Source organism: Dreissena polymorpha, chromosome 14, assembly GCF_020536995.1.
Source record: "Dreissena polymorpha isolate Duluth1 chromosome 14, UMN_Dpol_1.0, whole genome shotgun sequence".
Classification (NCBI taxonomy): domain Eukaryota; kingdom Metazoa; phylum Mollusca; class Bivalvia; order Myida; family Dreissenidae; genus Dreissena; species Dreissena polymorpha.
Window position 1 is genome coordinate 31,568,073 of NC_068368.1, and position 25,786 is coordinate 31,593,858.

The 25,786-nt window shown below is 35.2% G+C and overlaps 1 protein-coding gene across 12 annotated transcripts; it reads left to right on the plus strand.

Moving 5' to 3' along the window:
• Positions 1 to 391: 391 nt before the first annotated feature.
• LOC127858920 (uncharacterized) lies at positions 392 to 25,491 on the plus strand. 12 transcript variants are annotated; one of them, XM_052396249.1, is made up of 13 exons: positions 2,235 to 2,286; positions 5,889 to 6,030; positions 7,719 to 7,862; positions 8,153 to 8,251; positions 9,405 to 9,458; positions 9,766 to 10,059; positions 10,093 to 10,125; positions 11,268 to 11,360; positions 12,056 to 12,148; positions 12,839 to 12,931; positions 13,375 to 13,616; positions 19,110 to 19,179; positions 23,957 to 25,491. In XM_052396249.1, exons 1-13 carry the CDS (start codon positions 2,242 to 2,244, stop codon positions 24,094 to 24,096), a joined length of 1,542 nt encoding a protein of 513 aa, XP_052252209.1. In that variant the 5' UTR covers positions 2,235 to 2,241; the 3' UTR covers positions 24,097 to 25,491. The 12 variants fall into 12 exon arrangements, with proteins under 12 accessions (XP_052252210.1, XP_052252209.1, XP_052252212.1 ...); XM_052396252.1 differs by having other exon boundaries at positions 9,766 to 9,927; positions 9,994 to 10,125; XM_052396250.1 differs by lacking the exon at positions 2,235 to 2,286 and adding an exon at positions 392 to 513 and having other exon boundaries at positions 9,766 to 10,125; positions 23,957 to 25,490.
• The last annotated feature ends 295 nt before the right edge of the window (positions 25,492 to 25,786 follow it).

The window sequence follows — 25,786 nt, forward strand, 5'->3', positions numbered from 1 at the left end:
AGTCTGTGAATGGCATTTTATCATTTGTAAGGACAGCATTTTCATATGAGTCCAAACATAATATATGAGTGGAAACGCGATTCTGAGGATTCCAGCGCAACGGGAGAAAACACATGCACAAAAATGCTTGAAAGTTCACTCATGTTTTCGTACGTTTGCATTTCACACAATAGACACACAAAAAGATGAAAAACTTAAATTGTGTCAAATATATACAATATATATATATATATATATATATATATATATATATATATATATATATATATATATATATATATATATATATATATAATATACAACTCTATCAAAATAAAATCGAGGTATAAAGTATAACTTAACCTATGTTGTGTGCGGATTTTACAACAGATTTTTTTTATCTGACTGTTCGGAAGTATGTGTCATTACCTGTCATTGTCAAGTTTGTGTAGACAACGTCTTTCGCAGTATTTTCGCAGTTTTTTTAGCAACTGATTGTAAATTGGATCAGTATTGGATCGGTATTTGCAGAAGGTTCGTGTTATCAATTGTTTAACATGTCTACCTAATTTTGATGTTCAACTAATGGTATAGAAAAGCAATAATTAAAATTACAGGAAGTTATTTCGGTGGTCTGATTTAATGTTGCAGTTTATCAATTCAAAATGTCGGCCGGTAAAGACATTTTTTAAATTAAAAAAAAGAATGCGACAAGACTCTCGTCAATGTATGTCGTTTTATTACAAACCTTGGTCAACAATGAGGTGTTCGCTACTGAAAATGCTCTCCCTTTTCCAGGACGCATGCCCGACTGTCCAGATCGCGAAATGTTGCTATTGTCTTCTGATAAATCAATTACACAAGTGCATGATTTGTATAATCAAAGAGCTGAACTGTCTCATTACAGATATATATCATTAACGACAGTCAGATAACTTCGGAAATACAATTGTCTACACCTTGTGCTTGCGAAGCCAATGACTAACTTGTGTAAGAAATTTGGATGTTAAGTCAAACAGGCCAAACTACTGATAAGCAAAACAATAATATTATCAATCTGACGTTTTGACCGTTGAAGGACATTATATCAAGTTTAAGTAGTTTAACGTTTCTTTCCTTAGTTATTTGTATATTTTAACATTTTTTTAAAGAATACTGACTTTGTTGTACCCTCAAGTGTTTTACGTTTTTCAATCAAAAGCTGAATATCATAAATTATTGTTTTATCATGTAGCGTGACATCTTCTGTTAAGAGTTCATCCGTCAGTGCGGGTAGCTTTACGCCATTGTCTCTGCAAAATTGTCAGACTGAAAATGTAGCTGTTCACTGAATGATTGTATATTGTTTAAACTTTTACTTATTCTATCCGCTTCCTTGATTTTATCACAATACGATACATCTGTGTCGACCGATTGAGATCCACTATCAAGTTCCTTATGAATCATGCAAAGCGCTTATTCTAATACAATTGTATACGCCCGTTTTAAAAAAAAAGGGGAGTATTATAGTTTCACCTTGGCGGCGGTCGGGCGGGCGGGCGTCGTCCACAGCAGTTTCCGCTCTCTAATTCAAATAGTTTGTATCGGATCTTCACCATACTTGGTCAGAAGTTGTATCTAGACAATATCTAGGTCAAGTTCGAATATGGGTCATGCCGGGTCAAAAACTATGTCACAGGTTCACTTAGTGCATTTCAAGCATTTAGCATGGTGTCCGCTCTCTAATTGAAGTAGTTTTCATCCGATCTTCACCAAACTTAGTTAGAAGTTGTATCTAGACAATATTTAGGTCAAGTTCAAATATGGGTCATTCCGAATTTAAAACTACGTCACATGATCACTGAAACCATTTCAAGCATTCATCATGGTGCCCGCATTCTAATTGAAGTAGTTTTCATCCGATCTACACCAAATTTGGTCAGAAGTTGTGTCTAGACAATATCTACATGTAGGTCAAGTTCAAATATGGGTCATGCCAGGTTAAAAACTATGTTACGAGGTCACTTATTGCATTTCAAGCATTTTGCATGGTTTCCGCTCTTTAATTGAAGTAGATTTCATCAGATCTTCACCAACTTTGGTCAGAAGTTGTGTCTAGATGATATGTAGGTCAAGTTCAAATATGGGTCATGGTAAAGTTATTAAGTTGTCCAAAGCCTTAAAACGGGCGTATCTTATGACAGTTTGGCACTCTTGTTCAACTATAAAATTGCCATAGTAATAAGTAGTAATTTTCCTTTTAGATACAACGACACAATTCATATGCCAACATGCTATTTTTCTCCACCCGTAAACCACTATCTTTGGGTAATTTACGTTACAGTCGTTTATGTTTTTTCCACGTTCAATTTGATTTGTTTTGTTGATATATATTTTGTGTCCATTTTTAGCTTTTAGTCATTTGAATTTTCACACACTGCTCTTAGTAGTGTGATTTTCCACTTACTTTTGTTAATATTTTGATTTTGCACACTGGCACTTTTTTTTCATCGATTTGTTTGCTTAGTTAAACATATGCATATACACTTTAATATAAATCACCTGCTCTACCACGACTTGTTACAAACCTCATTCGGGTACGGTGGCATAAAGGGGAAATATTTTATTGAGCGGTCTGAATTACGAAAGCACGCGGTATCTATTAGGTGAACATGCGATAGCTATAACGTGCGCAAGCGAAAGCTAGAACGTGCGCACGCGATAGATTTTACGTGCGCGCGCAGTTATTGAAAAATAAAACTTTAAGAAGTGTCAAACATTGTTGAAGTACTGCACTGAGAAAATTTGATCCATTTTGTTTGGTACTTACAGACCTGATACCGCTGCTCATTGGTCAGCTATCGCGAACTATCATACTATATATCGCGAGCGCATGTTTAATAGCTATCTCATGCTCAAGTCATAGATAATGCGTGCGAACTTCATAGCTATCGCGTGCGAACGTGATAGTCATCGCGTTCTCTCGTAATAGATAGCGCATGCGCACATCAAAGAATACACTGAATAAACTATGAACAGTGTCAAATTTGTGCACTGTACCCGGTCGTATTAACTGTCAAGACCGAATACACTTGTTTTTCTTGCGCGTATACTTTCCAAACATACGGACGCAGCAAATTCGGTTCCAATACTTTCTCACTAAAGTGGTCATAACTGGATAACTGGATGATCAACATTATCACTATGATCATGATATTAATGCTGCTGCTTCTGTTGCTGATTCTGCTGTTGCTGCTGCTTATGATGATCATGTATCTCTATACGTGACAATTTAAACGTTTACCGCTAACCCCTTACCCGAAATCATGTAGAAGTACCTAAATGTTAGCGTACCAAACCATGCATAGCCTTATTTCGCTTAATATTTTATTCACTGCCGACTGCAATATGCATGTTATATTATATATAATTAAAGTGACTTCAGTTTTTAGAACAAAGAAGTTTACAGTCAGTTTCTGATCTATCCTTGTGTGTTTCAAAATAACTGATGTGTTCTTTATAATAAGCATTATTTTCATTTGAATAGAATGATTGTTATACGCAACCGCCATTTGGTAGACTATAAATTAACCTGTGTATACGTTAAGGAAGTCAATAGTTGAAAAGGTGTGTTGTTACATTGTGTTATTGATGTATTCTATTACATTGAATTATTATGAAAAAGGTATTTAAATAAAACCATTTATAACCTGTGCAACGTGTTTAAGATAATACAATTATGTACTTTGGATATTTTGATAAGATACATTTTCGTTTACCTATTGGGATGAACGTGTTGAATGATTACTTTCGTTTTCCTATAGGGTGTAAGTGTTATTTTCTGTATCGAAAATATGTAAAGAAACATGTTTATCTTTCAACTATATCTATAAATATATAAAACACAAACAAAGTTCAATTATGAGCCCTCGATCCCGTATATAAGTCAGTGAAGGAGGGTTTTAAGCTTATGAATACTGTATTAAAAGGGTAAATAGACATTTGACTACGATGTCACACAAATCATACAGCATGCACATACAGGCAAAACCGATTGAAGTTGTACGACATCGCTTGAAGCCAAAATAATTAATATATATTTTATACAATGTTAAATTGGATAAATGACGAATGGACAAGAACTAGGTTACAATGTCAATAAAGGAAAACACAATTTGAACACCATATTATCCACATTGATTGCCATTTTTTATGTAAAACGATCTCTTGCCTGGTTTGAATCTGGGTAACATGGGTTCAAAAGCGCGGCGATTACATCATTTTAATAACATAATTTCAAAATGACTATAAAACTTGGACATATGATTTGTCCTAATGATTGTGCCAAGTTCAACACGTGATATTTGTAGGGACAAAGACTATGGCACATGGTCAAAATAAAGAAAGACATATTAAAATATCTTGATTCCACATTTATTGCCCAATGCCAAGCAAACTTGGTCAGAACATTTGTCTCAATCTCAAATAGGTTCGAAACCAATTTATATGGCGTAAGCACCTAGTCGACTACTTTGTCTTCACGAGCTTTTGTCTGAGCATTGGTTGATTTCTCAAACGCGTGGGATATAGTTCGTTTCTACTTAGTTTCCCTCATATGACTTAAGTTACAGCGTTCTTACACGCCTGCACTCAAATGTTGTATCAACTCATCGTTAAACTTGCTCAGAACATTTAACAAAGTATATCGCCAGTAATGCCAAATATGCACTAGACGATCCTACAGAATATATCCGGACTAATTTGAGAAGGAGTGTTGCATGTTTGAAAACATGGCTGAACAGTGTTGAGTCAGCTTTGTTCATTAGGCTATTTTGAAATCAGATCTTTTCCCACAACTTGGGGAATCTATCTATACCCGTGATAATAGGAATTTTAGCGTCAATTTAATTAAAATTGGTTATTCGCAGTATTTCTTATTTTATAATTTTATTGATACACCTTTTATAAAAAAATCTTTAAAAACAAATCACTTAAATTGGTATCAATTTAAACTATTTGTTTCTTTACTAACATATATGTTTCTAAACATCTGAAAGCTAAATCATTAATTGTGATTCTTTTGCACTTGTGTTTGGAAAAAATATTATGTTTACTATTGATATTTACCTGAATGGACACAGTTAAATACAACGAATAATTCCAAGGAAACCTTTTGAAAACCTTTCGCTTAGAACAGTAAAGTTTCTTGGTGTCCCATGTAGGCGCCCTAGAGATTTTGGCACTTATATGTGTGCGTGTTCATAATGATACTGCAGATCAAGTCTCCCTACAGACCCATTCGAGTGTGTACTCGAAGTTTATGAGGCCTGAGTCTGCACTATGTGATGACCCGGAGTGTACCCCAGCTCTTCAATCCTTATAATTTATTCGACTCACGAAAGCTTGGGTGAATTTGGAATTATAGCTGCACTTTTTAGCCATGTGTTGCTGTTTTTACTGACGTATATTTTAAGGTGTTGTATTATTATGTAAAGCAGATGGTTCCGGAAGAAACAACGCCTGTCATGTATGGTGATCACCAACCCAAATCACTGGCCCCTTCCGAGGAAAGCCAGTCCTACAAGCAAAATGTACACTTAACGCAGTTTGCTGAACTCCTCCAATACTATGTTAATGGTTTTATGGCCAACCAAAAGTCTTATCAAATTTTGTTTCGGAAATCAAAATTTAATGAAAAAACTACACAATTCCATCAACACAACAGACTTGTATAAGTACATGGGTATGCGTAATAGTCAATCTCTTATAATTTTGCGATAGTTGTCTCGGATTATTTGATAAATCATGTTAACGGCACAAAAGAAGTTAAACCTACTTTGTTATTTTGCTGTTTTTTATATTTATGTTACATAAAAAGATGGGAGCTCCAATACAAACAGCTCTAAATGGCATCTACTCTCCATTTTCAGATGGGGGATTTTCCTTTTACGCTTACCGAACTACGGCTCCGTCCGGTTGTCAATTGGACGAACGTCGATGAACAAATCTTGGCGCCAAGTGTGATCAGCATGAGCAACGGCTTTAACATGCATGATTCATTAGATTTGCTCGGTGAGCTGTAGTACTGTTTACTTAAATTGTTTTGAATCTACACGTAGTTGTTACATGCTCTGGTTTTATGAGCACTTAATTTTAATTACATTAAACATTGAATGTTACTCCCGAAAAAGCTTAAAACATCTTATAACTAATAACACAACGTTAGTTCACAAACTGACGTCCGTAATGCCAGAGAAAGCCAGTCCTACAAGGCTCGGCTGGCAGGGTTAAACAGTTGTAGTTACCGTTATATTATTTGTCAACCATGTCATGATGCAATAACGAAAAAATGAGTCCGTTTACAATTCAGCATGCAAACATGTATACTTTTACGAACTTGACTGGACTCCACACATTCTATGTTAAATATTTTAATGTCAACAAGAAGTCTTATCTTTTTGTAAATTTACTCAAAATGCGTTTCGAAAATCAACACTTAATGCGAAAACTAAACAACCCATCCACATAACAGACTGGTCCGTCATTTATTTATTTATTTCCGTACTTAACAGCTTTATTTCCAATACCTGAATGCCGAGCTACTTATATGGATTTTGGTATTGTATGTGCGAAACAGATACTTTTTGCAAATACCCGATTTCGACCGTTTAATTAAACCAATAAAGCCATGAAAACTTTTGAACACTATCTGTGCAAAGCTCAAAGGTTTCTTGGGTCTAAACTTAGACCCCTTGTGCCTGTAGCCATTGTGTTCTCTTGTGGCCATAATGACATTCTACATGGTATTGCAGAACATGACTCAAAGTGTCTCCAAGAGTCCCTACAGGACATTCCAATAAAAGCCAGGATATGTTACTAAGAGAATAGTTACCGTAGTGATATTGTTCACCATGTCATGATAAAATAATGCGTGGATGAATAAGTCCTTACATAATGTGTATGCTTACTGTTAACTTTTAAGCTAAAAATCCACTCCTAATGTGCTTAATGTTATTTGTCTAAACAAATCGTACCTTGATTTAAGGGAAGTTTACTCAAATTTCCTTATACAATCTATATTTTAATCGGCTCAATTGTCGATAAGAAACTTCTTACGGCAAAAGAGTGTAAGCTCTGGTTCTTTTTAAAACGTCTACTCGGATTATCAGATTGATGTATGATTTTCTATAAGTATTGATAAATCTAACATAAAACAGAAATTACCATTCTCAACAAAAATATTATTTAAATGAATATAACAACTTAAAACAACTTCAAATGTGTTATTTCTGATATTAAAAGCTATATTAATAAACATGTTAAAGTCAAGCAATGAAAGGGGAATCTTGTACTAGATTTGGGAAAAAAGATACCATTTGCCATTGGGAATACATGTATACCCGATTTACGGTTGTTAAATTAACCCAATATAGCCTAAGAAACCCGGTGAACACTATTTGCTCAGAATAGTTACATTTATTAACCCCTAAGGGTCTGTGACCATGTCAATATCATGTGTTCATACGGATATTCTGCATGGTATTGAAGACCAAGACTCCGTACATGCACATTCTAGTGTATTTATTTCGAGGTTTATATGGTCCTTTTGAGCATGAGGCTGCACTATATGAATACCCGGACTGTGTGCCAGCACTTGTTCCGTATTTTAAAAATTTGAATCACGATAATAGGTACGATTTTTTAATTATACCTGCAATTTCAAGCTCTTTGGTTTTTATTGTATATATATTTAATTTTAGGTCCGCCATTATACATGATTCATATAAGCAAGCTGGAGCATCCAGAGGCGACAATACATGTTCGATCTGTTGACCACCAACCAAACTCACAGGTTTTTTCCAAGCAGGGCCAGTCCGAAAAGGTTACTATGACTGCACTTCACGGTAAATAGTTACCATAGAGACAGTTATAACCATGCAATGAAAAATTAATAAAACACTAAATTAATTCTTATGTATGTGTATATTGTAAGAAACTTAAATAAACTCCAGAGTATAATCTTTGGTAACTTAAAAACGTTTGCTCGGATAATAAGATGAATGTATACAGCCTCTAACATTTGCAATCTCAAGTTATAACAGAAGGAGTTGTGCTTGGTTAGTTGTAATGCTATTTCAAAAATGTGTTGTATGCGAAAGATTATTCTACAATACCAGAATCTCTACATTACAAGGTGTAGATGACAAGAACCTGCAGCTCCCACAAGGTGTAGATGACAAGAACCTGCAGCTCATACAAGGTGTAGATGACAAGAACCTGCAGCTCCCACACGGTAAGGATAACACGAATGTCGATAATCAGATCTGGGATTCCGAAAAGGTAAGCTTGAGCACCAAGATATACAAACCGGCCGTGAATGCTCAACTCATTATGATTGAAAAAATGCAGAAAAGAAAAAAGGAAGCTGTATACGTGTTCATTTTTTATTTTAACCCAGGTACATTTGTTTAATATATTGGTTTTAATAAAGTTTCAGTGTAATTACAGCAGAATTTTTACCTTTCTCGGGAGAAAACAAAACAAATCTTATCATAATTTGCCAGTACTTAGTGTACATATTTACGTCCATTAGTTCACTAGCTCCAGACGAGCCTACATTTTATATCCAGGCACATTAAATAATGATGTGTATTTGAGTTGCAATGCTATGTCAAAAGTTAGGATTGTTTGCGCTTGTGCAATAACGATCATATTTTGCTCTGGGGAATATACCCGAATTTTGGCTGTTGAAACATCCCGATTAAGCGATTGTTAGCTGTATAACACTATCTGCTCTGAACCCATAATGTTTTTAGGGTTTCCGGAAATGCCTGATGACATGTGGTCATCTTGTTCACTTATGATCATCATGATATTCTGCATTGTATTGCAAAACAAGTTTTAAAGGGTGAAGGGTGAGTCCAAAAGTCCTTACAGGCTCATTCCTGGTCTTTAAGGCTCAGCTGGATAGGTTACACAGTTAGTAGTTACTTTAGTGACAGTTACGTCCTTATAACATTCTTAATATTGTAAACTGTATATTTTTATTTGCACAATCCACATCTGATGTGTGTTTATGATATGTGTATCAACAATAGAAATATGGCTTACGTAGCTGAGTTGCTAATCACAAAGATGGGACTCAAATACCATCAGCTCTTATTGTCGTGTACTCTCCGAATATCATCGAAGACACATTTGGCCACCCTCTTCTCAAATATATCTGCCGAAATGCAAATCGCACGTGAATTGTAAAAAAAAATTTTTTTTTTCTCTGCGTAATATATCCAATTACGACTGTTTAAACAGCCCAATTGAGCCATTTTAACCTGTTTAACACTTTATGATCAGAACTCTAACGTTTCTAAGGGTTTCCGTTAATGCCCGCGGGCGTGTGGTCATCTTGTTCACTTGTGATCATTTTGATATTCTACATTGTATTGCAGACCAAGAGTTACATGGTGAAAGAATACAAAAGGCTACTATAACTGCACTTCACGGTAAATAGTTACCATAGAGACAGTTATAACCATGCAATGATAAATTAATAAGAAAATATATTAATTCTTATGTATATGTATATTGTAAGAAACTTGAATAAAATCCAGAGTATAATCTTTGGTAACTTAAAAACGTTTGCTCGGATAATAAGATGAATGTATACAGCCTCTAACATTTTCAATCTCAAGTTATAACGAAAGAAGTTGTGCTTTGTTAGTTGTGTTGCTATTTCAAAAATTTGTTGTATGCGACAGATTATGCTGCAATACCAGAATCTCTTAATTTCATATGCTCTCGGAATTTCAGAGGTGGAAAATTTACCTCTTGACAACTCCAGTACGCCTTCCAAACTGCATTCACTCCACCAAAGTTTGGATGATCCGAACCTGCAGCTCCCACAAGGTGAAGATGGCAAGTACCTGCAGCTCCCACAATGTGTAGATGACCCGAACCTGCAGCTCCCACAAAGTGTAGATGACAAGAACCTGCAGCTCCCACACGGTGTAGATGACAAGAACCTGCAGCTCCCACAAGGTGTAGATGACAAGAACCTGCAGCTCCCACAAGGTGTAGATGACAAGAACCTGCAGCTCCCACAAGGTGTAGATGACAAGATCCTGCAGCTCCCACAAGGTGTAGATGACAAGAACCTGCAGCTCCCATACGGTAAGGATAACACGAATGTCGATAATCAGATCTGGGTTTCCGAAGAGGTAAGCTTGAGCACCAAGATAAACAAACCGGCATGAATGCTCAACTCATTATGCTTGAACGAATGCAGAAAAGAAAAAAAGGAAGCTGTAGACGTGTTCATTTTTATTGAGACCCAGGTAAATTTGTTAAATATATTGGTTTTAATAAAGTTTCAGTGTAATTACAGCAGAATTTTTACCTTTCTCGGGAGACAACAAAACAAATCTTATCATAATTTGCCAGTACTTAGTGTACATATTTACGTCCATTAGTTCACTAGCTCCAGACGAGCCTACATTTTATATCCAGGCACATTAAATCATGATGTGTATTTCAGTTGTAATGCTATGTCAAAAGTTAGGATTGTTTGCGCTTGTGCAATAACGATCATTTTTTGCTCTTGGGAATATACCCGAATTTTGGCTGTTGAAACATCCCGATTAAGCGATTTTTAGCTGAATTACACTATCTGCTCTGAACCCATAATTTGTTTAGGGTTTCCGGAAGTGCCTGATGACGTGTGGTCATCTTGTTTACTTATGATCATTATGATATTCTGCATTGTATTTCAGAACAAGTGTTGAAGGGTGAAGGGTGTGTCCAAAAGTCCTTACAGGCTCATTCCTGGTCTTTAAGGCTCAGCTGGATAGGTTACACAATTAGTAGTTACTTTAGTGACAGTTACGTTCTTATAACATTCTAAATATTGTAAACTGTATATTTGTTTTTGCAAAATCCACGGCTGATGTGTTTTTATGATATGTGTATCAACAATAGGAATTTAGCTTACGTAGCTGAGTTGCTAATCACAAAGATGGGACTCAAATACCATCAGCTCTTATTGTCGTGTACTCTCCGAATATCATAGAAGACACATTTGGCCACCTTTTTCTCAAATATGTCTGCCGAAATGCGAATCGCACGTGAATTGTGAAAAAAATCTCTGGGTAATATATCCAATTACGACTGTTTAAACAGCCCAATTAAGCCATTTTAACCTGTTTAACACTATATGCTCAGAACTCTTACGTTTCTAAGTGTTTCAGGTAATGCCCGAGGGTGTATGGTCATCTTGTTCACTTGTGATCATTTTGATATTCTACATTGTATTGCAGACCAAGAGTTACATGGTGAAAGAGTCCAAAAGTCCTTACCGGCTCATTGCAATGAATACCAGGTCTTTAAGGCTCAGCTGCCTGGGTTACACAGTAAGTTGTTACTTTAGTGACAAATGTTACTATGTAATTAATTAATAAAAAGTAAATAATTTAGTCCTTATAAAATTGTTTATATTTTAAAATATATTTTTACGCAGTTGTAAAAATACACGGCTATTATGTTTTATGATTTGTTTAACAGAAATATTATATTTAGGGAATTTAAAGCAAATTTCCATAGGAAAATCAATGTTTTTGTGAAAACAAAAAATGTCATCATGATATGGAACTTGTTTAAGCAAAAGTGATCAATATTTGGTATCTTTCAAACCGCTTGCTCAGATAATAAGATGAATGTAAAAGTGGTGTAACAATTTCCTCCTCAAGTATCAACAATAACAGTAATGGATTACGTAGGTGAGTTGCTAATCATAAAGATGGGACTCAAATACCATCAACTCTTATTGTCCTGTACTCACCCAATATTAGAGAAGACACATTTGGCCACCTTCTTCTCAATTATGTCTTCCAAAATGCGTATCGCGCTCGAATTGTGAAAAAAAAAATTCTGCTTTGCGGAATATAACCGAATTTCGCCTGTTTAAACAGCTCGATAAAGTCATTTTAACATTTTCAACACTTTATGCTCAGAACCCATAAGTTTCTTAGGGTTTCCGGTATTGCCCGAGGACGTGTGGTCATCTTGTTCACTTGTGATCATTTTGATATTATACAGTGTATTGCAGACCAAGAATTACATGGTGAAAGAGTCCAAGAGTCCTTACAGGCTCATTCCAATGAATACCAGGTCTTAAAGGCTCAGCTGCCTGGGTTACACAGTAAGTTGTTACTTTAGTGACAGTTGTTACTATGTTATTAATAAATAAAAAGTAAATAATTTAGTCCTTATAAAATGTTTATATTTTAAACTATATTTTTACGCAGTTGGAAAAATACACGGCTAATATGTTTTATGATTTGTTTAACAGAAATGTTATATTTAGGGAATTTAAAGCAAATTTCCATAGGAAAATCAATGTTTTTTGTGAAAACAAAAAATGTCATCCTGATATGGAACTTGTTTGAGCAAAAGTGATCAATATTTGGTAACTTTCAAACCGCTTGCTCAGATAATAAGATGAATGTAAAATTGGTGTAACAATTTCCTCCTCAAGTATCAACAATAACAGTATGGATTACTTAGGTGAGTTGCTAATCATAAAGATTGGATTCAAATACCATCAACTCTTATTGTCCTGTACTCACCCGATATTAGAGAAGACCACCTTCTTCTCAATTATGTCTTCCAAAATGCGTATCACGCTCGAACTGTGAAAAAGAATATAATTTTTTGCTCTGTGGAATATTACCGAATTACGACTGTTTAAAAAGCTCGATTAAGCCATTTTAACATTTTCAACACGTTATGCTCAGAACCCATAAGTTTCTTAGGTTTTCCGGTAATGCCCGAGGACGTGTGGTCATCTTGTTCACTTGTGATCATTTTGATATTCTACAGTGTATTGCAGACCAAGAGTTACATGGTGAAAGAGTCCAAGAGTCCTTACACGCTCATTCCAATGAAAGCCAGGTCTTTAAGGCTAAGCTGCCTGGGTTACACAGTAAGTTGTTACTTTAGTGACAGTTTTTACCATTCTATTAATAAATTAGAAGTAAATAATCTAGTCCTTATAAAATTGTACATATTTTAAACTGTATATGTTTACGCAGTTTGAAAAATATACGGCTTATATGTGTTTATGATTTCTGTTCAACAAAAATGGTTTATGTGGGGCATTACAATCATATTTCCTTAGGAAAATCAATTTTGTATGTGACAACTAAAAATATCATCATGATATGGAACTTGTTGAAGCACCATGATTAATATTTGGTAACTTTAAAACAGCTTGCTCAATTAAAAAAGATGAATGTGAAAGTGGTGTAACAATTTCTTTATCAAGTATCAACAATAGAAGTATGGCTTACGTAGCTGAGTTGCTAATCACAAAGATTGGACTCAAATACAATCAGCTTTTATTGTCCTGTACTGTCCTGATTTCAGAGAAGACACATTTGGCCACCTTCTTCTCAAGTGCGTCTGCCAAAATGCGGCTCGCACTCGGACTGGCCCACACGAACCTGCAGCTCCCACACTCTTTGGCCCATGCGAGCCTGCGGCTCCCACACTGTGTGGCCCAAACGAACATGCGGCATCCACACATTGTGAATGAGATGAGATCACGGCTCTCGCACGGTAGAAGTTTTGGAAGTCTGGCAGACGAAATTTCTGTGCTAAGTAAATATGTAAGTTAATGAATAACATTTAAGTTTATAATACTGGGTTAGAGTTTCATGCAGAGAAAGTTCTTTCAGCATATGGCGTGAAAAACCTTAAAGCTTTTTCAATTTTGGTTCAGTTCAGTTGCAGTTACAATATTACACTGAATTAAGACCATACACAATCCATTATATTAAAAAACCAGAAATAAGCTCCTTTCAATTGCAAACTTATACTGAATTATTTCAATTTCCGTTGGACGTTGCTGATATGAAAGTAGTGCGACTTTACTTTACATGTAACTTCGCTGCAACCATGGATATAATATCGGCCAAAACCACGTGCCTTTACGAGTGGTTCAAATTATCGTACCGATAAAAGTACATTTGAATATACATTGTCGTTAATTTATTCCATCCATCATGTTCGGTCTTCTATTATATTATTAAATAAAAACCACTATTTATTAAACATAATAAAAGTCACCTGATGTCACATTAAAATGAAGTTATGATCCTTCATATATTTGATCACTATAAGATGGAATTATAAAGCTTATTTTATACATGTTTGTCATTCATGCAGAGATAGGCTGGTAACGATTTCTTCCTCTGAAAGGTTTAATGCTTAAACCCTTACTAGTCCTTTATTGTTTCCACATAACACATCGAACGTGTATTGTTTTCAAATGGTATAATATTAACAGCAATGTTCAGGTTGAATAAAACATGTTGCAGTTTAATAAGTTAATAGTTTGATTTAAAAATGTATATTAAATTATTACACTCAATATAAATAATTGGTTGGTAAAATTCTCTAAAAAATCAACATTAGCCGTCGCCGACGTTCGAGTTGTATTGGAACATTATTACTAAAAATAATTATTTTGGCAAGTGTCTAGTACATATTTAATTCTAAAAATGTGGCAAACATGAGTCTGTTCTGTAACATATGTTTCATGAACAGTAACATGTACAATAAAGTCAACCAAATTCAACAAGGCTGTTTCTACCATAATATTTTCCTCTGTTTTTATTTGCCAGAAGCATTATAGTAATACTCATATTTAACTTTGAAAAGAAAGCATAACTTAAGCAAGGCTTGATGTCAAATAATAAAAGAGTTCGTATCCCAAATAAAATATCATGCATGTTCAAATGCCAACAATTAAACATTGTATGAGTATATCGTCTGAATTTGTTTTAATGTGTAAATTTGTACAGAAAACCTAAAATGATTCAGCAGTCACAATAACGAAGTGCTTCAGGCGATCTTGCTTGTTGTCGAAGTTTGTCGAGACAATATGAACAGAAATAATGTCACGGGTCATTTATCGTTAGATTTTAAAATGACTTCGTACATGTGTTCACCATCATGGGTCGGTCTGTCGTGTGCGGCGATATCTCAAAGGTCAAGGTCACACATGAAGTTCAAAGGTCAACTGCTTGTACGGGCCATAACTTTATCATTTATTGTGATATTTTAAAATCTTTTTGCAAATTTGTTCATCATCATTGGACGGTGTGTCGCACGAAAAAATTACGTCGATATCTCCAAGGTCAATGTCACACTTTGAGTTCAACGATCATAAATGAGCTTATCAAGGCCATAACTATGTCATTCATTGTAAGATTTTTAAATCATTTGGCACATTGTTCACCATCGTTGGACGGTGTGTTGCGCGAATAAATTACGTCAATATCTCCAAGGTCAAGGTCACACTTAAAGTTCAAAGGTAAAAAATGGCCATTAATGAGCTTGTCCTGGCCATAACTATGTTGTTCATTGTGAGAATTTAAAATCATATGGCACATTTGTTCACCATCATTGGACGGTGTGTCGCGCGAAAGAAATACGTCAATATCTCCAAGGTCAAGGTCACAATTTGAGTTCAATGGTCAACAATGGCCATAAATGAGCTTGTCCGGGCCATAACTATGTTGTTTGTTGTAAGATTTAAAAATAATTTTGCTCTTTTTTTCACCATTATTGGACGGTGTGTCACGCGAAAAAATTACGTCGATATCCCCAAGGTCACACTTTAAGTGCAAAGGTCAAACAAGGCAATAAATTATCTTGTCTGGGCCATAAATATGTCATTGATTGTGAGATTTAAAAAAATGAACATTAATTTTGTTCACAGTCATTGGACGGCGTGTCATGTCAAAGAAGTCAAGAGTTCAAAGGTCAAAATGGCTATAAATGATAATGGCATAATAATTCTTAAAAATCGCCATAAATTAGATTTTCTCGTTTTGTGAATAAAGCATGCAACATAGTGTGTGTCAATGCGGCACGTGGGGGTATACGTCACGTCTGTGACAAAGCTCTAGGCAAGTCTTTTTTTCTATTTAAAGTAGTCAATTAAAACTTCACTCATGGGTTTATGGTCCATGTGTGATGTCAAACTTATCATATGTGTTCATGTCAGTAATGGGCATTCATTTACTAAGACCTATAACTCTGGATGTATGTATTTTTCTGTAAGTCATGGGTATGTAGCATTAATGTCGTCCAAAAGTCGGAGCAAGTATTTCGAGCAAGTTGGTTCAATGTGTTTGCAACCAAATGACACAAAAGAACAGTTTCCATTAAATGACTCAAGCCGAGGAGGTATTGTGATTTACTTTTGTAGTAAGTCTAAATGTAGTCCTAGGTAGGGATTGTATTTACGACCAGTTGGGCAAGGTAACTATTAACAAAAACAGAAAAATGGTCACCGCTGCACTGTTCTTTATTTACATTTTTATAATATGTAAAACTTGATTATACCCCATTACCATTGGTAATGGGGTCTGTCGGTCGGTCTGTCAGTCATTCACGTTTGAATATGGGTCATGCCGGGCCAAGAGCCAGGTCACTGGGTCAATTAGTGTGTTTTAAACCGAAAGTTTGTCCGGACCATTACTATGTCATATATCGTTAGATTTTAAAACAACTTTTGTTAACCACAAGGGTGAGCTGGTCCGTGTCATACAGTTCTATGTTGTTCATTGTGAAATTTGAAAATCATCTGGCACATTTGTTCACCATAATTGGAAGGTTTGTCGCGCGAAAGAATTACGTCGATTTATCCAAGGTCAAGGTCACACTTGGAGTTCAAAAGTAAACGAGAGCGCCGATGGAGCTGAAAGCATAGTTGCAAGATACAGGGAAGATGCTGCTGAAGTAAATGTTAAGGTCAAAATATACTAAATAGTTTCCTTATATGTTTCGATATAAAAGCGACAACTTCGAGCGAAAATAAATACAACATTTTGCACATAGAGACCCCCATAACCATACCTTTTCTTGACGGGCATTCTTAGCTGAATCGATTTAAGCAATAAAAAAGATATGTCATGTTCAAACCAAAAAAGAATTCGACTCAAATGAAAAAATATTCTAGTGGATTGTAACCTTTTGCAGTGCCATTTTTTACTTTAATCTCCAACTTTATCCTATTTCAGGTATTTAGTAGTGAACACCTATGCTTACCCTCTCAGTATCTCCAAACGATAAAACCAGAACAACAGTCTAAAGTGTATAACATGCCTTCGAGGAAAATATGATGATTTGTTTAGAGAGTACAGCCTTCATGACTCGATTATTGAGTATATTGTAACCTTAACGATTGCTGACATCACGAGTCGCCCCCCTTGTTACCAATATGTTCTATTTATAGAAACGGGAATTCCAAATAGTGACGGATGTGAATGGTTACAAAATGACATAACTATGAACATAAATACGTAGAATTACATTATTTCACGCATACCATTATGCAACCATCCGTTTTCTTTTCCGACTTGATACATTTACAGATTTCCATTTAATATTTTACAGACACAACACTCGTCCAGAATTCGCGCGAATCCATTAAATCCGATGCCACATTTAAACCGTTAGCTCTACTCGTAACGTTAATTTCTGGCTAAAAGTAAATCATTTTAACTTCAATTAACACATCTCTATTACTTTCAAACTCTACTTCATCAAATCCATAGAAAGGCAGGTCAGAATCTATGTCATAAATCAGAAAACATTTGACCTCTCACAGAACAGTAAACAAAGGAAATAGAAATTAGGTGTGAGGTCACTATCAACAAGAACAGAATTGTTTTACGAACGAAATTTGTTTTAGTTTCTTAGAAGTTTTTTTCACGTAAAAAGGTCTTAGAAAAATTCACTAAAAACGGTGTCAGCAATATTCTTGGAAGAAAACGTTTGAAAAACGTTTCAAAAAAAATATTGTAAGAATTACCATAAACTAAACTAAAAAGATATGTCGTCTGATTTTTGATCAGGTAAGGCTTCATAATTGACAACCGTTCGATGTGTGTTTTCGAAATGTCGTATATACCTTAAGCATAGGTGCGTTGCACCTATGCTAACAATGGCCATAAATTAGCTTGTCCGGGCCATAACCATGTCATTCATTGTGAGATTTTAAAATGACTCTGTACATTAATTGTTTTCACAATTGTTGGACGGCGTGTCGTGCGAAAGAAGTCAATAGTTCAAAGATCGAAATGGCAATAATTGATTATGGCATAATAATTCTTCAAAATCGTCATAAATTAGATTATCTTGTTTTGTGAAGACAGCATGCAAAATAGTATGTGTCAATGCGGCACGTGGGGGTATACGTCACGTCTGTGTCAAAGCTCTAGTTTAATTAGGCCGAATAATTTAGTAATCATTTGAAAATCTAAATAATATGATTCACAATAATGTTCATCCTTCTATTAAGCATAACCCATACTTATTCAACTTCAACTATTGTGTGTGATCGTCATACTAGGTAACTGACAGAAAACGTACATTATATTGTCAAAACAGAAGAATAGTAGAGCATCTTGCGTTGAGAAATGTCTTATTTTTTCAACACAAGATCCATAATTCAGAACTGCATGAAGCGATATACCTGTTTATCAGACTTCTGCAAGAGAATAATTGTCACCAATTTTGAGGATGAAACAATTGAAACTGTTTGAGTTTGAAAGAATAAAGACAACTTAAGTAAAATATTTGTCATTCATGGGCCATAATTCAAAGGTGCCTAAGGTATTCTTACCGGTTATCGACGTTGGCAAGATAGTATTGAGCGAGTGACCATGTTTTGACACCATGTGACACAGTTTCAAAGTCAGCACAAAAATCATTGACACAAATGATCTAACCATGGTTATACAGTAAATATAAACTTTAGAGTGTACACAATTTAAATGTTGATGATGAAAACACAACAAAAGACGCACAAATAGTGATAACAAAAGCTCCCAATTGTTTAGCGTTTATCATACTGCATAACAGCGGTCCTTTGCTATTTTGAAATTAAGTAATAATTTAACCTCGATTAATATTATCAGGCGAGAAATGCTTATCTAAACCAACTAGTATTCAAAGACAAGTCATCAATTTCACAAGAAATACTTATATTGATTCATCGTGTTATACATGGGAAAGTAGCGTGGCACTATGACTGGTTTTAGGGAATCACTTTCCATGAGGTGTAACATTTTACAATTTGTTTACAGTATTATTTCGCAAAGGATGGAATATGTCAAGAAGGAGATGTAAGAGGTTTCAAAATGGCAACAAAATCACGTAAGTATACCAAATATTATTGCTCACGGAGCATTATGGTATTTCAGCTAATGGCTTACCTTAAAATTCGTTAATAAAATAAAATAATTAATCAAACGAACGAAATAAATTAACCATACATATCTCATTGTCATAGTATAGTTTATAATACTTCCTTTTTTGTAACTGAAGAGAAAAAACGTACACTACTACTAGTTAACAATGTTGTATGATTATTCAGATATATAATAAAATCGAAGGAAATTGCAGGCAACATAAAAGAACGTTTGCATTTGCGTTTTGGTCGTTAGGGTCGAATATTGAGTTCACGGGCTCCGGATAACAGACAAAACCATAAATTACTGGCAGCAGATAAATTCCGGCAACTGGATATAACAAGAAATCAATTGATGCTTATACAGATGATAACATTCTTTTTATCAGGTTTTATAAACAACATGTGCACATCGTATGTTTAATATAGTACTTGAAGTTGGTGCTCAAAATGATAAGGGTTGACGATTCGGATTGTAACAATGTGTATTCGCACTTTTTTGTAAAATTCTCCCTCCAAAAGACGTGATATCTACTAAGAGAAACATCAAGACACTTATTTTTGTCGAATCCTCTTGCGAAAAACTCGACATAGGAACAATGTTCTAGTATATGTGCGTGCGTGTTTCTATCGAGCATGATAGGACTGGTAAATAGCCATTCATCATAAAATTTACAAATAATTTACAACAAGTGTTCACAATTGACCATTCATTAATGTTCCCTAATATTCAATAAAATTATAATGTATAATTACAATTACTCCAAAGTAAACATAAATACTTAATAAAAAAACGATTAACAATACGACAACAATTAGATTGAACAATTATTACTGCCGAACTGGTCTAAAAATAATTTCACATCGTTATCAAATCGTTTATATAATTTTAATTTTAAAACAAACGGTGTTATATGTTAAACATGTTATTGATTAATCGTTCGTTCTACAATAGCACGCGTCTTACATACATTTTTGTATGAAACAACACAATTTGTTACCTTAAATGCCTTAGTTTTAATAACCCTTTTCAGGGTAAAGTTAAGACATTTTCATGCGTTTTGACAGAGCTTTCAGGGGCTGAGGGACGAGACATAACAGACCCATTTATGTAACAATCTAAAATCAAGGAATTCTTTAAATATTTACCATATCAACCGAAACCAATATATTATTTGAACGTACTATACTAAAGTTCATTAGTCTCGGATATTATCCGGTGCCTACTTCATGCACTTTCCGGTTCCAGCAAACGACATATAAAATACCTGTTTTTCTACATACTAAACCGTCACATATCATGGCAATGATTTCAAAAGAATTGTGTTGCCTTTTTCATCAGGAAACTAGCTCAGACGATTCAATTTTGTTGTATATATAGGCCAACATCTGCATTTTATTTCCGTTTCCACAGTTTATGTGCAGTTTATGTCCCACTGCAAATTAACTTTTTTGTTACTGGGCAAGAGTATACAATTTACTGAATGAATGGCTGAGTTGTATCATTGAATATTGGTTTAATGAAAAATGTTAACCTAAAGATGAGGATATTGAAAAATAACAACACACTTACCTAAAAGCAGTCAATATTTTCTGATATGATATGGTGCCGTTTTGCATATTAGCTGGAAACGCACGAAAGTTTAAGGTATTGGTTAGGCACAGTGATTACGGATTGTATTCATAAAGATTGATTGTAAATATTCAGGAAGCAACACATGTTTAATTATCGAAAGGTTCAAGATCCATTCTTCAGCTAATATTGGGACGCTTTTCTCAATCCTTTTAAAATGCATTAAGTTATGATGCCCATCAGTTGCATTGCACCATCCTTACAAATAGGATATCAGTCTATTATAAGATGTTATTTTTATTTTCAATAGAAGTATATAACTATGAACAGCGCAAATTAAATGACGCACTTAGAACTCGTAACAACGTGAACCTAAGAGGTATTTAGTACCGTAATTACTCTAAGTTTTCGGAAACTTACAAATAATTAAATTTGTTCGTGTCCAAAAATTTAGATACAAATTTTTTTTAAGAAGTACATGTGTCCGAAAATTTAGACACATGAACGTTATGTTTGTTCTTTCACTATTATATTGGAGTAAAACCAATTAATAAATGTGCAATTATTTTATTGCTTTCTACTCTCCTTACACTGCTTTAAATAAAATACAACTTCACCTATCCGCAATCCCTTACTTGAAATGGTATACAAAAACGTTATATATAACGACCATACTGCTTGCTGCTTATATTGCTGTTGGGTGCAACCATTGTATATTACAGGCATACATGGTAATCTACCTAATAACGCAATTGTAATGGTCCATTGTCCTCGGGGCATTCTATGCCAGGTTTTATGACCTTAATCCGGTTGTAAAACTCCATGATCGAAGGGTCCTATGTTAAGCGGGAAAAGGGCAAAAATCCAGTTAAATATCGCTGTTAAGTATGCTAAAAAAATGGAGTAATGTATTATGGACGAAAACCCGTATGTCCGTAAATATCACAAATCATAAATATTTTGGCTACAAAAGGGGGTGTCCGAAAACATAGAGTCCAAAAACTTAGAGTTGTACAGTATTTATAGGGCTAAACCAACCAGCGTTTAGAACTGTACTTAGAATTCATAATAACTCTACCTGAAAATTGTATTATACAATAAAAACGCAAAGAACAATATCGAACAACTTTGTCGAATTTGGAATGAACGTTCCTTCAATGTTATGATGGTCGTTAATCACAAGTAACATTGACAAATATAAGAAAACGATCATAATACATCCATTAATAAAACAATATTTTGGCTTTCATTTAGATGGAAGCATCAAGGCTTGTGTATATTGTCACGAAAGAAACAAACCCGAAGAGATTGAAAAATACGTTCATGATGGCACACTTGTTGAACTCGGTGTTGAAAACATTTCCCATCTGAAAACTTGTCTTACTGACACAAATGCAACTAAAAAATAGCGCGGCAGAAGCCGACGCTTATCCCCGCGCCTCATAGATGCTATGTTTAAAGGCATTTTTGGATTGACAAGGCCTATGTTGGTGCGGCCCCGTGGTGGGTAATGTGGACATGGATGGTCGAGATGGACCGTGTTGTTATAAGAGATGTTCAGTATTAATTCGAAGTCAATTGGTAAATAAATGAAGAAGTTATGTTTAAAAAAAAATGTGTAGAAAAAAAATTGGGTACACAAATAATTTTGGGTACGAAAACATTTGGTACGAAAAAAAAATGGGTACGAAATAAAATTTGGGTACGAACAAAATGGGTACAAAAACAAATTTGGGAACGAAAAAAATGGGAACAAAACAAATTTCGGAACGAAAAAAATTGGGTATGAAAGCAAATTCGGGTACGAAAAAAATGGGTACGAAAAATATTGCGTACGAAGAAAAATTGGGTACGAAACAACATTTTGGTAAGAAAAAAAAATTGGGTACGAAAAAATATAGATACGAAAAAATGGGTACGAACATTTTGGGTACGAACACAAATTTGGGTACGAAAATAATTCGGGTACAAAAAAGAATAAGTACGAACAAAATTTGGGTTCGAACAAAAATTTGGGTACGAAAACAAATTTGGGTAGGACAAAATTGGGTACGAAAAAAATTGGGTACGTATAAAAATTGGGTACGAACAAACATTTGGGTACGAAAAAAGTTGTAAATGAAAATAAAATTGGGTAGGAAAAAAAATTAGGGTACGAAAAAAAATTTGGGTAGGAAAAAAATGGGTAAGAACAATTTGGGATACGAAAAAAAATGGGTACGAAAAATTTTCGGTGCGAAAGAAACAGTTGGGGTACGGGGAAGTAGTACCCGTTGACCTCTCGATAAATTTGAAAGAGGACGAGATCCAAGCTGCCTTTACCTCTCAATGGCCCTGGGGTGGGTAATGTACACATGGATGGTCGAGATAGACCGAGTTGTTGTAAGAGATGTTCAGTAATCATTTGATTCAGATTTCAATTGGTGGATAAATGAAGACGTTATGTTAAAACAAAATTGTGGGTGGGCGTGGTTCTCCACCATCTCCTCATACGCTATTAGCACTATACTTTGAAACTTACACACGTGGTAGCCATGAGCATATGTGCGACGGTGCACTATTTGGAATTTTTATCTGACTCCTGGGTCACAAGTGATTATCATGTGCGTCGCATGTTGTACGTAAAATTAGGGCTGTTTGCCCATTTTAAAGTTTTGGATGGGCGTGGTTCTCCACTATCTCCTCCTACACTATTAGAACAAGAACCTTGAAACATACACACATGGTAGCTTTGAGCATATGTGCGACGATGCCTTATTTGGAATTTTGATCTAAACCCTGGTTCAAAAGTTATTATCATGTACGTCGCAGGCTGTTAGTAAAATGAGGTTTTTTTAACCATTGTACCCATTTATTTACCCATAACTTTTGACCCAGGAGTCCGATCAAAATTCATTTGCCGTCACCGTCGCACATTTGCTCATAGCTACCATGTGTGTAAGTTTCAAGGTTCTAGTGCACATAGTGTAGGAGGAGATAGTGGCCAGGACAGGCAAACAGACAGCGGAGATCAATACAATATCCACACGCTTTTAAAAGCGTGGGGATAATAATACTTTTCGACTCATTTTCAACTTTTTGTTTCATGCACTGTAGCTGACAAATCATTGCAACTAAAAGCAAATCTATTATTAAATGCTTACAACTTGCTTTTATATTTCATTAACCAGCTTCCGACATAAACAACACAATTCACGGTTCAGACGAAGTTGGATCAGTCGAATCGAATCTATCTGAAAGCATCATGTACGGTTCAGACGAAGTGAAATCGTTCGAGTCGGAACGAATCGAAAACACCATGGATGGTTAAGATGAAGCTAAATCGGGAAAGACGACACAAACATATGTGATTATGTAATGAAATGGAAAATTTTCAAAACTGTTTGGAAGGAAGCGAAAACGACAAAATATTATAGAACGCTCGGTTGAATTTTGAAGTACATGTATGATAGTGCTAGATCCCACATTGAAACTCTTGTCTTAGATCAAGAAGGGTACAACTCGCACATTGCAGGTGTACATTATTTTACATGTATAATTAAAACTTAATTAAATAGTGCAACAATTTAAAATATTACCCAAGACCTTAATTATGTCTTCACAGATAAAACAGTGGTACTTTTCTTCAAATGTGTGCTTCGAATGTGTGCTTGATTGTTTTGTAATTTTTGGTTCGATTTTGTTGATAAAACAACGATTGGAAAAATATATCGGTAATTATAGTAGTGGATGATCGCCATTATGCAAATATTTTTGTTAATGGCCTGAAAGACGTTTTTAGCTCAAATGTGAATAATCTTACTAGAAGTGGCGCGGCAGAGGCCGACGAGTATCCCCACGCCACACAGATGTTATATTAAAATGCAATTAAGGGTGGGCAAGACATATGTTGGTGGGGCCCCGGGGTGGATAATGTTGACATGGATGGTCAAGATAGACATTGTTGTCATAAGAGATGTCAAGTTTGAAGTCAATTGGTGAATAAATGATGTTAAAACAAAACTTTTGGTACGAAAACAAAAAGGGTACCAAAAAACATTTGGGGGTACGGGGAAGTAGTACGCGTTGACCTCTCGATAAATTTGAAAGATGACGGGAACCAAGCTGCCTTTACCTTAATAGCTGGCCCTGAGTGGGTAATGTGGACATAGATGATCGAGATAGACCGTGTTGTCATAAGAGATGTTCAGTATTAATGTGAAGTCAATTGGTGAATAATTGAAAAAGTTATGTTAAAACAAAAATTTGAGTGGGCGCGGTTCTCCACTATCTCCTCCTACACTATTAGCACTAGAACCTTGAAACTTCCACACATGGTAGCTATGAGCATATGTGCGACGGTGTACTATTTGGAATTTTGACCTGACCCGTGTGTCAAGTCGCATGTTTTTAGTCAAATGAGTTTATTTCCCATTTTAAAGTTTCGGATGGGCGTGGTTCTCCACTGTCTTCTCCTTGACCATTAGCATTAGAACCTTGCAACTTACACACGTGGTAGCTATGAGCATATGTGCGACGGTGCACTATTTGGAATTTTGATCTGACCCCTGGGTCAAAAGTGATTATCATGTGCGTCGTATGTTGTTAGTAAAATTATTTGTTGTACCCATTTACCCATTTATTACCCATAACTTTGACCCAGGGTCAGATCAAAATTCTGTCGCCGTCACCGTCGCACACACGCTCATAGCTACCATGTGTGTAAGTTTCAAGGTTCTAGTGCTTATAGTGTAGGAGGAGATAGTAGCCAGGACAGACGAACAGACAGCGGAGATCAATACAATATCCCACGCTTTTAAAAGAGGGTATAATTAAACTGTGGCCTATGACGGTCGGAAATCTAAAAAAAATACAAGAAAACGTAATGTGCAAAAATATATTCGCAAATGTAGTATTTTTGAATCTGCAATCATGAAATTCATGTTTCACTTTAAGCACGATCCAAAGTTCCCGGATTTAAGCAACGAATAGTTCTTAAGGAGATTGATGTTGGAAATCAA